Source organism: Poecilia formosa, unplaced genomic scaffold (assembly GCF_000485575.1).
Source record: "Poecilia formosa unplaced genomic scaffold, Poecilia_formosa-5.1.2 Scaffold44, whole genome shotgun sequence".
Classification (NCBI taxonomy): domain Eukaryota; kingdom Metazoa; phylum Chordata; class Actinopteri; order Cyprinodontiformes; family Poeciliidae; genus Poecilia; species Poecilia formosa.
The window spans coordinates 1,461,149-1,477,258 of NW_006799983.1; the positions used below are offsets into that span (position 1 = coordinate 1,461,149).

Below are 16,110 nucleotides of genomic sequence, written 5' to 3' on the forward strand. Positions count from 1 at the left end.
CTGTTTTAATTAGCCAACTTTCACAATGTCCTCTATCCTTTAGTGTGCAGTTGGGGAAAAAAGGCCCGAGGATGTCAGGATTTTTTTTAGGCTATTTATATGGAAATTGGGGCAAAATATCAGTAACAAGTGACAAACAGATCCAAAAAAATTAAAAGTGGAATAAAGTGGGATGAAGTGGAGAACAATGTTTGAGCATGTAAAGAAAAGGAGGTTCAAAACCTCTTAGAAAGCTAAGTAAACAGAAAGCAATTTTGCTTCCAATTATTGCTAATTGTTACCTGCTGGCTAACACTTTATGATTAATTAATGAGCTGTAAAAAGGTTTTCATTTCCAAGGTATTACATAAGAACAGTCCCATAATTTCTAAAAGTAATTTCTAATCTCAGAATATTTCACTGTCAGCCATTTGGGCAATAACATGGAATTGGAAAGAATATAATTTTACCATCGATCAGTATGACTATGATCTCCTTGCAAAAAGTGGGACAGACAAGACAGACTTCAAAAAGATTTAGAACTAGAAGGTTTTTTTTTTTTTTAATGAAAGCAATAAGTAATCCACTTGTCTAAAGCCTGCGAAATAGCCATCCATCCATTCATGGATTACACATTAATGCCCAAATGGGCCATCCATGGATGGTCCATCCATCTCCAACTAAATATGTCTCAAATTTCCAAGGAAAATATAGTCAGGCTGCTCAATGGTTAAGTTACCCTATATTTGTTCTTTCTTTCTATCTATCTATCTATCTATCTATCTATCTATCTATCTATCTATCTATCTATCTATCTATCTATCTATCTATCTATCTATCCAATATTACTACAAGTTCAGAGCTTCTCTGCTTAGCTGCGACTTTTTCCTGGAGGTCTGGAAGCACTATCGCTGCCATTAACACTTTACTTTTTATTTAATATAGAAATTACTCTTAGACCTGTGTTGTTTTCATGTCTACTCTGTTAAAAACTTCAGTTGGTTGTGGCAGAAGGCTCATGTGAGCTGGTTCTGTTAGAGGTTTCCTCCTGTTTTTTTGTAACTGGCTATAAAGATATAGTGCAAAATGTGCAGGAAATTGGGCAAGATGTATAACAATAACATCTATGGGTGAGCACTTGTTTGACAGTCATGTGGGCCTGGGGAAAAATAGATCTAGTAAAGATGATCCACTGTGTGTTTTAGTTTTAAGCTTCTTGCTGGGGCCAAAATACTATTTTTATGTCTGTCAGACTGCTTTATTATAAAATTGTCTTTCCCAGTTCATATGTTACATGGAGACTTAAGACACCTGTTTTTTTTTCAGTTTAGGAGAGTTTTATATGACTAAATTGATTTTTTTTTTTTTTTTTTTTTAAAAAGGCATCAGGAGCTTGTCAGACAGTGGACTGAATTTCTACTGAAAAAGCACAAAACTTTTAAGAACAAATAATCAAAACAACTTTGAATACTGAAAAGAAGATCCTATTCTTTTGAACTAAAGTTTAAATCAGGGTTGACTGAGGGCTTTTGCATATTTCATTATGAAACAAAATTTAAATAACATTGAAAACATTGAAACTATGTGTAGAAAGAGCATTCTGGAGAACTAATTAAGCAAGTGATCCAGTAAGTTTCTCTTAACGTCATGTCCCGGTTAATGTACCGCAAACATCACAAAAGGACCTCCCTGCAGTGGAATGCAGATTTTCTGAATGCATTTGTGATTTCTTTTCTGCCTTGCCATGTCTGAAGTTCTCACTGGTGCTTTAAGTGCAGTCTCATTGCAAGATAAGATTTGGTTCATTGTACTAAAAGACCCATTAAACACCTGTGTGGGCAAACTCGAGGTGTTTGCCCACACAGGGTCTGTGAGACTTGATTTAGGCCTATTCTGAGGAGGAGGAGAAAGCTGGGTTGTTTTTTTTTTGGTTTTTTTTGTTCTGGATACCTGTCAGTTTTCTAGATTTTTCTGCTCTGCCAGTGACATCAGGAAGTGGTGTACATGCTGGTAACTAAGGACTCTGGGTACAAAAATGAAGAGCCCAGCAGTTTTTAGTCAAATGTGAATCACAGTTTTATGCAAGAACAGTTTCAGCACAGACTTATGTTCCATAGCTAAGCATCAAGCAAACATTTGCTAAGTTTAGTTTAGTTTAGTTTTCAGTCAGTGCAGTAAGTCTCTGAAAGCACAGTGGTTGAACAATAACACAGTTTATCAAAGTGTCAGGTAAGCTATGTAATTTGTATAAACCTTTAACCCTGCAGTCAAAATGTCAAGTTAACAATGCATACTTAATTAAGGGAGTTAACAACTGACAGTCTTAAAATAAAAAAGGGGGTGGCATTTCTTGAACAGACTCTCCCTCAGTATGGCATTACTGGAAATTTGTCAGTAACCAATCACCTTTGAGAACTATTGCAGTTGGTGCGCATGCAGAGCACCATGTCAAATATGTTGGCAGTAAAAACTGCAATGTGAGAAAACACTACATGTGTGAAGCCAAAGCGACGACACACAGGGAATGTTGTAGAGCAGACACGGTTTCACCCATGGTTTAAAAAAACAATCTGCACTGCTCAGATTTGATGCTTGTGTCTAGATCGGAAAGATATTCTTTTGAATTTTACAAATACTTTAAGCTCAAAATATTATGGGACCTAGACTCACCAGGCACTATTGGTGTGGTGGTTATGTCTCACCACAATTGAGCCCTTTTTACCTTCAGAGTTCTCTTAATTCTTAATCGCACAGGTTCAACAAGGTATCTGAAACTTTTAGATTTTAGTTCACATCACGCAACCGTAACAAATATGCTTTCTGTGATGCCATCACATCCCAAAGGTGGAACTGGACTGAGATCTGATGGCTGTGGAGGCCACTGAAGTACAGTGAACTCATTGTCAAGTTCAAGAAACCAGTTTGAGATTATTCAGCTGAAACTCGCCATCAGAAGATGGTTATACTGGCCATTGTGGGCTGGATGTGGTCAGCAAAAATACTTAAGTATTTTCTGGTGCTGAAACACAGCTCAGTTGGAATTACTGATATTTTCTCAGCACCCACAGTGTACTGAGAAAATATCCTCCACACCATTTCATACCAGGGAGCAGCTTCAACGATAAATGCAAAACAAAATCGATCCATGCTTCTTTTTTGTTTATGCAAAATTCCAACCTGGCCACCTAAATGTCATTGGAAACTGGACCGAGTAACAATGGCTTTTAAGCCACCTTTGACTTTCCATCATCTTGGAAAGATGATGGAAAAGATGAGAACAGACTTGTTCTCAAATGAGAGAACAAGTCTGCCTGTTCTCATTTGACCTTTGACACCATCAAGACATATTTATTCATACAAGCACCATTCTCCACCAAACCCCAGAAGTTTGGCTGTATGCAAAAACTCCTGTAGATCAGCAGTTCATAATCAGACCAGTTCATCTGATTATGAACTAAAGATCATGCCACATTTAGTCACCTAAATCCTCTTTCTTCTCTATTTTGATTCTTGCTTTCAACTTGAGCAAATTGTCACATCTGGATATGCAAAAATGCATAGAGTTGCTGCCATGTGATTGGGTGAGTTATTATTTGAGTTTACAAGTGTATAAATACAAACATCACACAGAAAGAATCTAGAAAAATACAGAAGCATTATGTGAAAAAAAATTTATTTTTAGAAACATTATTTGAATCTAATCTACAGAATTTCTATGCAAAAATATTCAAACTGAGCAGTTTTAAAAAGATCCATACCAGTAAAAGTTTGTTGGATTCTCACTGACCACAACAACTGAGTAAAAGAAAAACCACAAAAAAGGAGCATCAACAATCACTCATCATTCTAGCGTGGCGGAAACCCCCGATGTGGCCCTCCCCTTCCCCTGAACCCCCCTCTGTCTCCACGGAAATTGGGTCTGTTCCGTTCTCTCCCTCTGTCTCCGCCTCTCCCAGCATTTGGCCCCCCGCGACCCCCTCTGGGTGCTCCACCTCCACGGTCCGACTTGAGTTTCACAGGTGATTTTGGCCGCAGCCTCTCTATTTCTTCTGTGCAGCCAGATAAATGGGAGTCGGGCATGGGGAAGTGTGAGGCGTAGGTCTCCGGGTTAAAGTTGGTGTTCGTTAATGTGGGACCAACAGTCACCCAGCCTGGAAGCAGAAAGAAAAACAGTAGTTACATAACCAAGATCAGCTATAAATCAAAAAGAGCAAAAAGAATTTAATCATGAATCCAAATATTTTTAACATTTTTTGTATTTTTATTTTTTACAATAAATGTCTGACTATCCCACCTGGTCTGATGGTTGAGTCTCTTCCAAACAGGTGCAGCCTCCTGCGACCCAAACAAAAATGCTCAATGATGTGGAAGATCTCCACCGGTTTCTCCACATTTCCCATCTCAGGCTCCTCAGTAATAATCAAGTCAATGTCCACATTGGCATGGATGAAGTCGCCATCAGTACTCCTTCGCACAGTTCCCTTGATTCCCATCAAGCAGTGCTCCTGGAATAAACACACCTTACTCATAAGTACATTTTATACCACATTGACTCGTAATATAAAAACCTAACTTATGTCCTAATGTGGAATATTTTCAGGCATAAAGATAACAGGTAAATTATTTTATCACGATTTTTTTTTATTTTTATGAAAGCACACAATGAAACGGCAGCAATTAAAAATGTTGCTGTTACTTGGGCAACAGAAAACTACAAACAAATACATTTGTGACGTATTCAGTGGACATTCGTCCCTCTAATAATACCGATTCCTTCCAAAATTGTTCTGTGTCGCCCATCTAATCAGCAGTCATCATTCTAGTCCCTTCATTTAGTTTCCTTAAAAACTAGATAAAGTGCAGATAGCTCTGACAAGAAACAACAAGAAAGTGATAGAGCAAACTAGTTGGTTTTCCTTCCTGTTCCGTGTAGAGGTTAAGCTACCAGGAAAAAAGTTGGGTCACCCCATGATCACTAAGTCTTTTTAAAAGGTAGAGTCTCTGAGAACAGTTCTTCAAAATATAGTCAGTGTTTTTGGCAAAGTTGAGCTGACTGTCCAGGAACGACCCAAGGTATTTAAAATTTGGCACAGTTTCAACAGGTTGGCCATCGAGAGAAACTGGAACCACTTTAAGATCTTGTTTAGATCATTTAATTAGCTCTACATTCTTAAGATAATGAAAAATTAATAATAAAGACTTTGCGGTATTCTGATTTAGTAATGTAATTATATTAGCTGCGTTACCACCCCCACGGCACTAGAGGCAGTAACAACCCTGAAAACATGCGACTAAGGAGCAGATTTAGAAGTACACCGAAAGCTACAGAATCAGAGCTCCTCCGCAGCACTGATTGGCTCAGCAATGTAACGTGATCCTCTGCAGCAAGTGATGGCAAAGCGGGGCGTCATAACGACTTTACACAAGTGTGTCTTTACCTCCGCGGCAGAGGCTCCGCCGAACCCCTGAGACCGACTCATCGAACCCCTGGGGTTCGATCGAACCCAGGTTAAGAACCACTGCTCTAACATGAAATGTTCCTGTTTTGGTGGGAACAAGTTTTTCCAGAATGGCACTGCCTGAATTCTTTAGACAGTTTCACTTCAAAACTCTGGACTTTTCCAGATTAAAGTTTTTTTTACATTTGTCAAAAAATGTGGGCTATTTACAACATCTTGGTGGAAACATATTTGATATTTATGAATGTTGAGTTCAGACTAAAAACAGAAACTAGAGATGGAGCAGAAAAAGACTTATGAAGAGAATAAGTGACCATTATCTTTACAAAGACTAGGCTGCCAATTTAATCTTGATTGTGGTTGAGCATTGACCTGGAAGTCAAATACTGAAATATCTGATTTCTTTGTTTTTTAGCCTTGTCATTAAATGCATCACAATTAAGAACTACCACAATTATTGGTGTAAATAGTTAGTTACACAAGATACTTTTTTTAACAGTGTGACAATTAGGGGTTTGAGGAAAATTTTTTTTTTTTACCTCGTGATCAAAATCCGCAATTTTATATAGTAGTTTACATGAACATACAATTGCAGCATATCAGTTTATTTGGTTCTTATGTGTATGTGCATTGTACCTTAGTCCTCTGAAAAACTGCTTTTGGGTCCAGGGCCTTGGTTTTTCCTGGGTTATTCTTGTTGGTTTTGATCCAGCATATGTCCTCACACCTCCTGAAACCCCACTTTCTCAGGCACTGAAATCAGGTTAAGGAGTTTGTAACAAGAGCATTTGGTAGCTCATGCCAACATCTGACTTCTTTATTAAAAGGTTTGATAGTAAGGTTTCCTTGGTAGGATGTAGATCAGTTATGCTTCCAGCAGTACTTAATTAAGTTAAACAAACACCAGACAGCTGCTTTCGTGCCAGTGTGGCCAGTTACTAGGTCATCAAAACAGCTTGAAAGCTATAAAAGTAAAACAAACTTATATAAACTTTGAACTTTTCTTTTATACTTGTTACTCGTTCAAAATGAGAAAATCTTAGAAAAAAAAAACATGCTCAGAGTCAACCAGGAACTCTAAATTTCTCTACTTAGAAAAAATGTTCAGAGTTTGCATCCTTCAACAGATTTAAACACACAACCTAAATCTCAAGTCCTTTTTAAAATGTGAAAATTCCTGCAGAGTCAGTACTGAAACAAAACAAAACAAAAACTGTTGCATTAAACATACCAGGACATGTAAAAACCACAATAAAAGACATTTTCATCCCACAGGGCGAGGCTGTGACTCATTGTGACTGATAAGTCTAATGGATTAACGTCACAACAGTAGACAACTGTCATCAGGAAAAATAAAGGTCTTTGTGAGTTGTTTTGCCAAGCAGGAAATAAGATGCCTATGGTGGCGAACAAATACCAAGCATAGTGCAGGTATGAAGGAAAACACACGAAAGGCGCCAAAAACCCAACAGTTAACATGTTACCAAGGTAATGGGACAGGTCTCAGTGACAAGAAATGAAAAAAAATAAGTTAAAATAATATTTATTCATGCAAACCAGGAAAGAGGAAGAAGTATGTTTTAAAGTATGATGAATTAGCCTGTTACCAACAGCAACTGGTGTCTGAATTAATCACATAAGGCTGTTACCATTCTGCCCAGGTCCAGACCTTCTCCAGAGCCACACCAGAGAAAGACGAAGGAGCGTAAAGCTGATATCTCCTCAATCTCCAATCTCATGATCTATAACAGCCACAATTGGAAAATAATTAAAATAATAAAAATCCCCATAGTAAATATATCATAGAAATGAGTAAACATTTTATATAATACTAAGTCTTAATATTATAAGCTCTAAAAAAAGTTTCACTAGTTATCAAACAGATCATTGCACAGTCTTGTTGTTCTTTGTTGCTGTTGGAAATCTTTATCAACACAAACCAACCAGTTTATTTTGCCGTTTTGTTTTACACAGAACAGCTGGCTCATAGTAGTCACATTTTCACATATGATTTTATTACAACCATTTTTTTTATGTTTGTTTATGTTGTCATTTGTGTTTGGAAGTCAGATTTTTCAAACTTCCCATCAAAAGCTCAAGAACACCTCTTAACATCTAAATATCCCCACATGTGTTACTAAAGCCACCCAAATTCAGTATCCCATATAGCTGGCATCCAATTACGTATCTTTTAAAAGAGATGGAAGACTGTTTCCATCACTTTTAAACCAGTGAGACACCAACAACCTCCATTTGCCAAACTCAACGGAAAACGGAGGTTGTCAGCGTTGTCTACCATTATTATTATATCTTTTAACTATGATGTTCTCTCTCTCTCTTTACAGAAGCTACATTTGGTCTGGCATTCTGTTTAGCTTTGACACTTTCCTGCAGGTAGGCACTGGCTGAAATACTTAATACCAATAACTTAACATTCACATTTGCTCTATAGATTTTGGATCACTGCTTCTGTTTTTATGGGTATGCTTTGTCTTCTCAAATTGTGGGAAGTTTGTTCCTCTTAAAGGGGAGTTTTCCTCCCCACTGTCGCTACATGCATGGTCAGTAAAGGAACTGCTGTAAAGTCTACAACACAATGCAAGCGACTGTCCACTGTTGCAAGTCAATGCAATCTGCTGGGCTTCCTTAGATATAAAACTTAACTGCATTGTTTGATAAATAGGATCAATTAGGATGTATGGGTGACTGGATTGACATTTTTTGTTTGTCTTTGTAAACCATCTAGGGACATGTGAAGTGAGGCTATGTAAATAAACTGCACTGAATTGAAAGCTTAATAGATTTAAGTTGCTTTTTACAAGAGAAGTCAAAAGCAACACTGTTGCAATAAATTCTAGTGCCCCTCCAAACTAGGTCAAATGATATTCAGAAATGAATGCACTGGGTGCAGCTACTAAATAAGAACCAACGATAAAATAAATTATGTACTGACATCATCCCAGGTCCAGAAGCGTTCTGTGTGACTGATGCCTGACTCCCTGTAATATTCCTCCAGGGGAGGCTCAATCAGGATCACGTCAAACTCGCTTTTTAATTCCCGCAGGTCGAAGTGCTCCGGATCCGCCTGGAGATACCTGAACACAAATTTGTATATTTAATACATATTTGAAACCAGGTTAAGCATCACAGCTTAAGTAGTTATTTAACTTACATAGGAGGAATGTTGGTGCTGGAGATGTGTTCATCTTTGAGTCTAATCAACTCTCGCAGTTTAGGATACTCTTCAAATCGGTCAGCCAAGCCTTAAACACAGAAGACATAGTTCGCACAAGAACACAAGCCAAAAAAACACACAAAAAAAACCAACTATAAATAATATACTCACCAACGTCCCTGATGAAATTTTGTGGTCTGTGTCCAGTGTCTACAAAGTGCTGACAATAGTCATTGTGGGGGTTCAAACTTTGCGTACCCTGAGAATTTTAGAATGGGAGAAAGTCAGTGAGGAGGGAAGGAAATACATTTGCAAAGTAGGGCAAGAACCAAAAAAACATTATTGGGTGTTTTTAACCCATTTTACAATTTAACTTCAATGCACATGAAAATACTTAATTGTGCCACAAGGGATAAAAATGTTATAGATTTCATATGAACAAAAGCTAAGTTGTCCATCATTGCCATCATTTCTGAGTCATGTACGTTGAAATGAGTGCATACTTGACAATGAAATGAAATACCTCATTTACTGTTAGAATCTGCATCTCCAAAAAAAAAGAAAATTGTCATATTCTATAAAAATAAATACAGTACCAAGCAAAAATAGTCATTCTAGGGAGTTTAGGTTAAATGCATGGACTAGAAGAATATCAACGTGTGACAAGGCGGAGATGAAAACTGAGCCACAGTTTTGCTGCAGATTCTCTGCTGGATTGAAGTCTGAACTTTGACACCTTCCACTGACAGTAAGTTAACCGACCCATCAAAACTTGTCCTTCAAGCTGCAAAGTCACAGCTAAAATAAGACTTGTTTATCTCAAGAGCGTCACCGTCTGAAAGACATGAATGATGACCAGTCATGTGTAACACGCCTCAAGGTGACAAAACATAGCTTTTAGTTTGTATTTATTTTCTTTAGCTTTTCATGTCTGCCAAATCTAATGTAGTTCAGACAGATTTGTGATTTTTTTTCACATCTAGTTAAATTCAAAATCCAGACAGACTGCGAAGCAGGGGTCAATGTTATATACCAATAATTTTGTATATTATTATTATAAGTATCCAATAAGAATTGGATATTTATTGGTATCCAATAAGTCAAAATTGAATACCAAGATTTATGGATGTTTTTTTTTTTTTTTTTGCATGTCATGAAAGAAACTAAATGTAATGATTACAGGAGATGACAAAAAACTTGAATTAAACACGTGAGTGTCAGTAATTAAAGAATATAAACTCTGTAAAAGTAGTTTTTAAAAAGGTAAAAATATTTTCTGTTTTTTTCCCCGAGGACCTTAAATGCCTTGGCAACTCCACTTTATGTTAGTCAAAACAGAGTTATTTAAAATCACAACTTTCCAAAGGGCGAAACTTGTTGCAGGACATACCAGTGCCATTGACGTCTTAACTAGGAAGTGCTGCAGACTTCTGGAGAGATTCCAGCATCATGTGGTTCTGAGTATTTATCAAAATCTTCTTCCTGATACTGTCCTGTAAGGAGGGGTTTTGTTGACTTACCCAACACTAACCAATTAAAAGTTTCATCTACAGTTATTGGAAATTATGACGTAGTTAATGCAGGGCACAAGTTCTACTGCCTCAATAAAATAAACTTTCTAAACTAATCCTCTGATGACATTTTTGAAAAAGGGTGCAAAAAATATGTTCCAACCTTGAGGAAAGTACTGGAATCCTTGTATACTTCCTCGTACGGGTTGCTCTCCTCTTCTTGCTGCACTTCTACTTCATCCTAGCTCACACAAACACAGCATGTACAAACACACAATTTAGAATGAAGACATATGCATTTTGTGTAATACAAGCAACACAATATTGATATATTTCTACAAATGTCAATCATTTGTTTAAAAGAAAAAAAAAAAAAAGAGAGAAAAATCACAATCATTGTGAATTGACTTTTATGGAGCCACAATTATTAATAGTTGGATTCTCTGTTGTGATTATATATGAAAATACAACAACGAGATTAAGAGAACTGACCTTGAAGCCAAAACAAAACAAAACAAAACGAAAACCTAAGAATTTGGAGTAAGAAACAAAAAGGGGAAAAACATGATTAATTTTCTTTTTCTGGTTTAGTGGGCAGTACTAAGAGTGACATAACACTGAGGTCACTAAATGAGTACAGGTAGGCTGACCCGATACCAGACTGTGACATAAAAAAAAAATCATGAGTTATTGGCTGAATCACGTCACAGCCCTTAAAACATTTCCTTGTACTCTAAGAAAAAATATAAAAACACAGAGATCAGATATCGGATATGCAAAGAGCATCCTAACATTTAACAATGTCCTCTGACTTGTAATGAAACAACTTTAAGTGAATTGTAAAATGGAGTCAAAGAGAGTGTTAGACAACCAGTGCTTAACATTTAACTTAATCTTCAGCAGAATTCAGGAGATTGTGTTCCCTGCAGGTTTATTATTTGTAAAAATACAAATGCATTCGTGGAAACTTTACAAGAAACATGATTCAGAGTGCTGTTTGCCTTTTAATTAACTTGTACCAAATGCTTTATACATTTTTTGTAAACTCTGTTTCTATTTTATGCCATCAGTAAGCCTGTTTTTAAAGATAAAGTGGACACTTCTTTAAGTGGTGTATATGCATGACAAACATCGAGTCAACACACTCACTTTTTGCTCTTCTACATCTTCCTCTGTTTCCTCTCCGTCTGTCTGTGGCTTTTTTTTAGAAGGAGGGGCTGAACTATCATATGAAGCTCTGTAAAACAAAACAGTTATAATGTCCTCAAGTGCCTGCACATTCTAAACAAGATGCGACCTTTGACAGTGATCATATTTTTGCTTTGACAGACTGCATATACGGTCATTTTTATTCCTAATCGCACCTGCTACAAATTAAACCATTCCACATCTCAACTGCGTTATAAAAAGATGCAATGCAGGACAACTGCTTCTCAGAAAAAACAAAAAAACAAAACTGTAGGCAAAAACCCAACTGTACGCATGCAAGTGGTATTAAATGCACGTGCTTGTTTTACATCTATGGAAAAAAAAAAACAATGCATTGCTGCTTAACAAAAAAAGTGCCTTCCGGAAAGGTGATGAAAAGAAACAGAACTAACCACATTGTGTTCATACCAGCTTTGCACATACAGAGTTTGAATTTTTTCCAGTTCTTTTTTTTTTTCTTCAAGGATAAAACAATATTTAGTTGTTTACACCTTCCCATCCTTTGTGATCAAAAAAGCTTTCCCACAGTACAAGATCATCTTTCACTGTGAAAAGGACATGTTAAGGCTAATGTCCAGTAACTGTTTTCCTCCACACTTTGCACTTTTGCATGTTGGCCAAAAAAATTATTCATTATATTCTCATCTGACCAGAGTTCCTTACATAGTTTTAGACAAATTTCAAAGCAAATGTATTGTGGTTTTCTTTCAACAACAACTACCTTGAGTACACAATCAAAAATTGTCCTGTTGACAAATTCTCCCCGGCTCCGACAGAAGTGACCACAGGTCTGTTGACTGTGATAACTTAGGTGGACACCCATGTTTTGACAGATTTACAGATGTGTCTGTACTCCTTACTTTTCAGGTGATGCTTGTGGATTATGACATGTCATAAAACTGGGATATAATTTTATATCTTAACTCTGCTTTAAACTCAACAGCTGGAGTTATAATATGAAAATATGTGAAAATAACATTTATTATGCACAATTCTTGGTTCAGACCTTGTCAAATTTGGATTAAACGTCTACACCAAATTTTAAAATCCTATACTGAAAGAAAATATAGATTTGGAAAACTAGGCTTTTTAAATTAATCTTCTTAATCTGATTTTCACTTTTATTTCTTTTCAAATGTATTAATAGCTGCAGATATTGTCTGTGTCAATGTGTTTTATCTTACCTGCATATTTCTCTTGTCTCTTCTATCTCTTTGAGCTCATCTTTACTGTGCAGGACAACTCCAATGCGGTCTGCGCTCTCAGCTCCTAACTGTTGGTTGAAAAGAAGAACAAACATTACAACTATACAGCATAATGTTAGTAACGTGTCTTAAGCTATGTCTCCCGTCAGTCAATATCCTGCTTTTTTGTTGTTGTTTATTTTTGCAATGTTTTAGCTTACTGTTAGCTAGAGTCTCGAAAATCAATCCGTTGCATTAATTTACACAGGAAGTAAAACTAGTACCCGTTTTCTTCAGATATGGGGGAGTTATGTAAGCACCTGTCGATCAAATTAAGTTTTGTCCGTGATAAAGAGTTTATTCATCCAGTATAAGCCTGCAGCTATTGCTGCTAAAGCTAACTGATTGATTTGTATACTTGCCTGCTGAGCTAAGAGTTGCCTCCTTAGCTTTTGTCTCTCGCGTATCTCTTGAAGTCGGCTGTTCATTTCTTTAATAATGGCTTAATAGTTTCTTAAAATGCACATAAAGAAAACTCAGTCAAGATGCATTTAAATCTCTCCATACATCTAACAGTAGCAAGTTCCAATCAAAACCTGCTAAGGGAAGATAGCCGCTAAAATTCACAATAGGTACGCTTGTTATGTACACTGGAACACACGACTTTCTCGATGTTGAAATCTCTTCAAGCGCGGCTTTTGAAACTGGGGCTCTTTCTTTAAAGACAAGTCTAACTCTGTGTTCAAGTAAGGAATTAAAGAAATTGAAGTATTAATTGTTCGACTGTAGCGGCGAACTGAATATTAGTTTGTAACCCCGCTCACGTGGGCGAGTACCGGTGTAAGCCGACTTTGTTTGCCAGTTTTCAAATGGTCGCCCCGTGATGACGACACCTATGACGCCGTTCTTGGCGTTCACAGATTCCCCTTCAAATAATTTTGAAGACACCTCTTTTTAAAAGAACATTAAGAGGTAGATTATATTTTTACCGATTGCTGTGAAATATGAACATGTAAATACATTTCTTGAAAAATATTCTAAATACTTTGGTGCTTAGAGAGCAAGCGAGGACTTCAAAATATAAAGAGAAAAGTTGTGAACAACCAGTGCGCATTACCACTGTGCTCTGGTAAGCTATCAATTGATTTAGTTTTGCCCCACATAAAAAAAGGCAAGAGATCAGTTGCACTTAGGCAAATGACTGACACTGACTGTATTTATTACAATGGAAGTGTGCAACTCATAGGCAATTCTTGGCAGGAGCTGCAAGGACCACTGCTTCTGAAGAACTGGTCCTGGCTCCTTCAGCCCCTGTACTGAAGAGATGAGATAATACTAAATCAATTTCTTATGCGTGCTCCCACAGAAATTGTAACCTATTTTTTTTATTTATTTATTTATTTATTTATTTATTTATTTATTTATTTATTTATTTTACTTTTACGGTTTTACTTAAACAATGAACGAAATTAAGCTGTTGCACTTTTACCTGCAGTCGTTTTGAGATAGTATTGAAGTTTTCATCTGCTAGATCAGGGTTATCCAACCTGCAACTCTGGACCTGTAAGAGACTCTTTGAATCTCTCTCACTTAATATATAAAACAATGAAATACTGCCCTTTCTTTTTTCCCTTCCCCCTCCCCCAACATTACTAAATGTGGTAACACTTTATTTGAAGGGGGGTGAATAAGACTGTCATGACACTTTCATAAACATGACATAACACATGTCATGAACATGAATAAGCCTTCATGAATATAAAGCGTCATTCGGTAAATTATGACACTTTTAATACAAAGTTGACATTATTCAAAATGTCTTTGTTATGACAACTTGACATTAACCAAGAAATCATCACTGATCAAACTTTACCTTTAATAACATAAAGTTACCTAATTTTTAAAGTGCAATCATTGATACTTTTATAACAAATTTATATCAGTAATGATTTCTTGGTTAATGTCAAGTTGTCATAACAAAGACATTTTGAATCATGTCAACTTTGTATTAAAAGTGTCATAATTTACCGTATGACACTTTATGACAACAGTTATAAATATTCATGAAGGCTTATTCATGTTCATGACAGGTGTTATGTCATGTTTATGACAGTGTCATGACAGTCTTATTCACCCCCCTTCAAATAAAGTGTTACCCTAAATGTTCCCTAAACTGCTTTGAAAGTCCATTTAAGACAAATCTGGATAAATAAAAGAATTGAATGAACACAAAGTGTCCATCCTGACACAAACTCTGAAAGAACCTTCAATGATGCTTGTCTAAATGTTCCTGGCAAACCCATTACAATTTATAACATAACTTTAAGGGGAAACTTTAGGAACTCATGATGGTTCTCCAAACGTTACATTTTGAAAGTTGATGATAATTTTCACAGAACCTTTAGGGGGTGTTCTCTGAAGGTTCTCTAAGGGTTACACAGTGAAAGGTGTTTATACTGTTCTGGAAACTTTTAGGGAATTATTCTCTGAAGGGTTTCCATTCGTGTATTGGCTGAACCTGCTTATCTTTTCAAGGTCAAGGGGGAGCTGGTACCTATTTCCAGAGGCCATAAAGCAAGAGGAAGAGTACACCATGGACAGATCGCCAGTAGATAATATTCAGTGAAGCTTTACAACTTTACAACTTTCCCTGAAGATTTTCAGGGAAAGTTTCACAATGTAAAAGTTACATTGTGAAGGAGGTGAATTCTCTTTAGAAGAACTTTGGGCAAAATTCCCCAAACAATCTTTAAATGGGACATTGTAGATAAGATGGGGGATCTTTAGGAAATTCTATACTACTGGTTTTTTATTAGGGTTGCATTGTAAACATTGCAGATATTTTTTTTTCAGAACCTATAAGGAATGATTTGATTTGAAGTATAGTAAATGGTTACTTTGTTAAAGTTGTAATCTTTTCAGAATATTTTGGGAACATTAAAAATGTCCATATATTTTCACTGTCCGATGTTGAATATAACCGTTTAATGTTCCTTGAGAAGGACGCTTTAATAGGCAAAACTACTTGGTCATAACAGGCAGCCTCCTCTGGTCCATGAACAATAATGGCTCAGTGCTTAGACATGACCACATGATCAAAGCATAACAAATAAAAAACTAAGTAATATTTATGCCTAATTACTATAAGTTATTAATTAACTTTTCCGAGGCTAGTTCATTTATATGCAAGTCCTCGTTTTATTTTTGCTATTAACGTGCAATAGCAGCAGATTAAAACATATCTATAGAGATGTATTGTTGTCACACTGCATTAGTAGATACATCACAATCTATAACATGATGCAAGTGGTCTGACTGCATTAAAGTCCAAACCCAATTATCTGTCAACAGATCAGCAGGATGCAGTGTGATCATATAGTCTGTGGAAGAGCAGAGAGGAAATCCCATAACGTCAAGAAGAAAAAACAAAACAAACAAACAAAAACATTTGCACTGAGAACATCATCATGTCCGAAAAAGAAAAAGAAAGCTTCAAATTGATTACGCTGTAGTTATTTTGTCAGATCTTTTAATCTTTAAATTCGCCGCTAGGTGTGGTACAGAATAAACATGAATGAACTTATTCGATTAAT

The 16,110-nt window shown here is 36.4% G+C and overlaps 1 protein-coding gene across 1 annotated transcript; it reads right to left on the bottom strand.

The window, feature by feature from the left end:
• Positions 1 to 3,635: 3,635 nt before the first annotated feature.
• mettl14 (methyltransferase 14, N6-adenosine-methyltransferase non-catalytic subunit) lies at positions 3,636 to 13,282 on the bottom strand. The gene is made up of 11 exons (XM_007551845.2): positions 12,940 to 13,282; positions 12,518 to 12,606; positions 11,274 to 11,361; positions 10,288 to 10,365; positions 8,785 to 8,872; positions 8,611 to 8,701; positions 8,392 to 8,533; positions 7,088 to 7,180; positions 6,075 to 6,191; positions 4,274 to 4,484; positions 3,636 to 4,130 (listed from the first exon to the last, which is right to left on the bottom strand). The coding sequence occupies exons 1-11, from the start codon at positions 13,003 to 13,005 to the stop codon at positions 3,826 to 3,828; spliced, it is 1,368 nt and encodes a 455-aa protein (XP_007551907.1). The 5' UTR covers positions 13,006 to 13,282; the 3' UTR covers positions 3,636 to 3,825.
• Positions 13,283 to 16,110: the final 2,828 nt, after the last annotated feature.

Bases quoted from the DNA above. Each gene is read 5' to 3' on its own strand.
- mettl14 (XM_007551845.2), bottom strand. From the start codon at position 13,005: ATGAACAGCCGACTTCAAGAGATACGCGAGAGACAAAAGCTAAGGAGG. The intron at 12,607-12,939 runs GCAAGTATACAA...TTCAACCAACAG, and splicing joins GGCAACTCTTAGCTCAGCAG to TTAGGAGCTGAGAGCGCAGA. The intron at 4,131-4,273 runs GTGGGATAGTCA...TTCTGCTTCCAG, and splicing joins AGACTCAACCATCAGACCAG to GCTGGGTGACTGTTGGTCCC.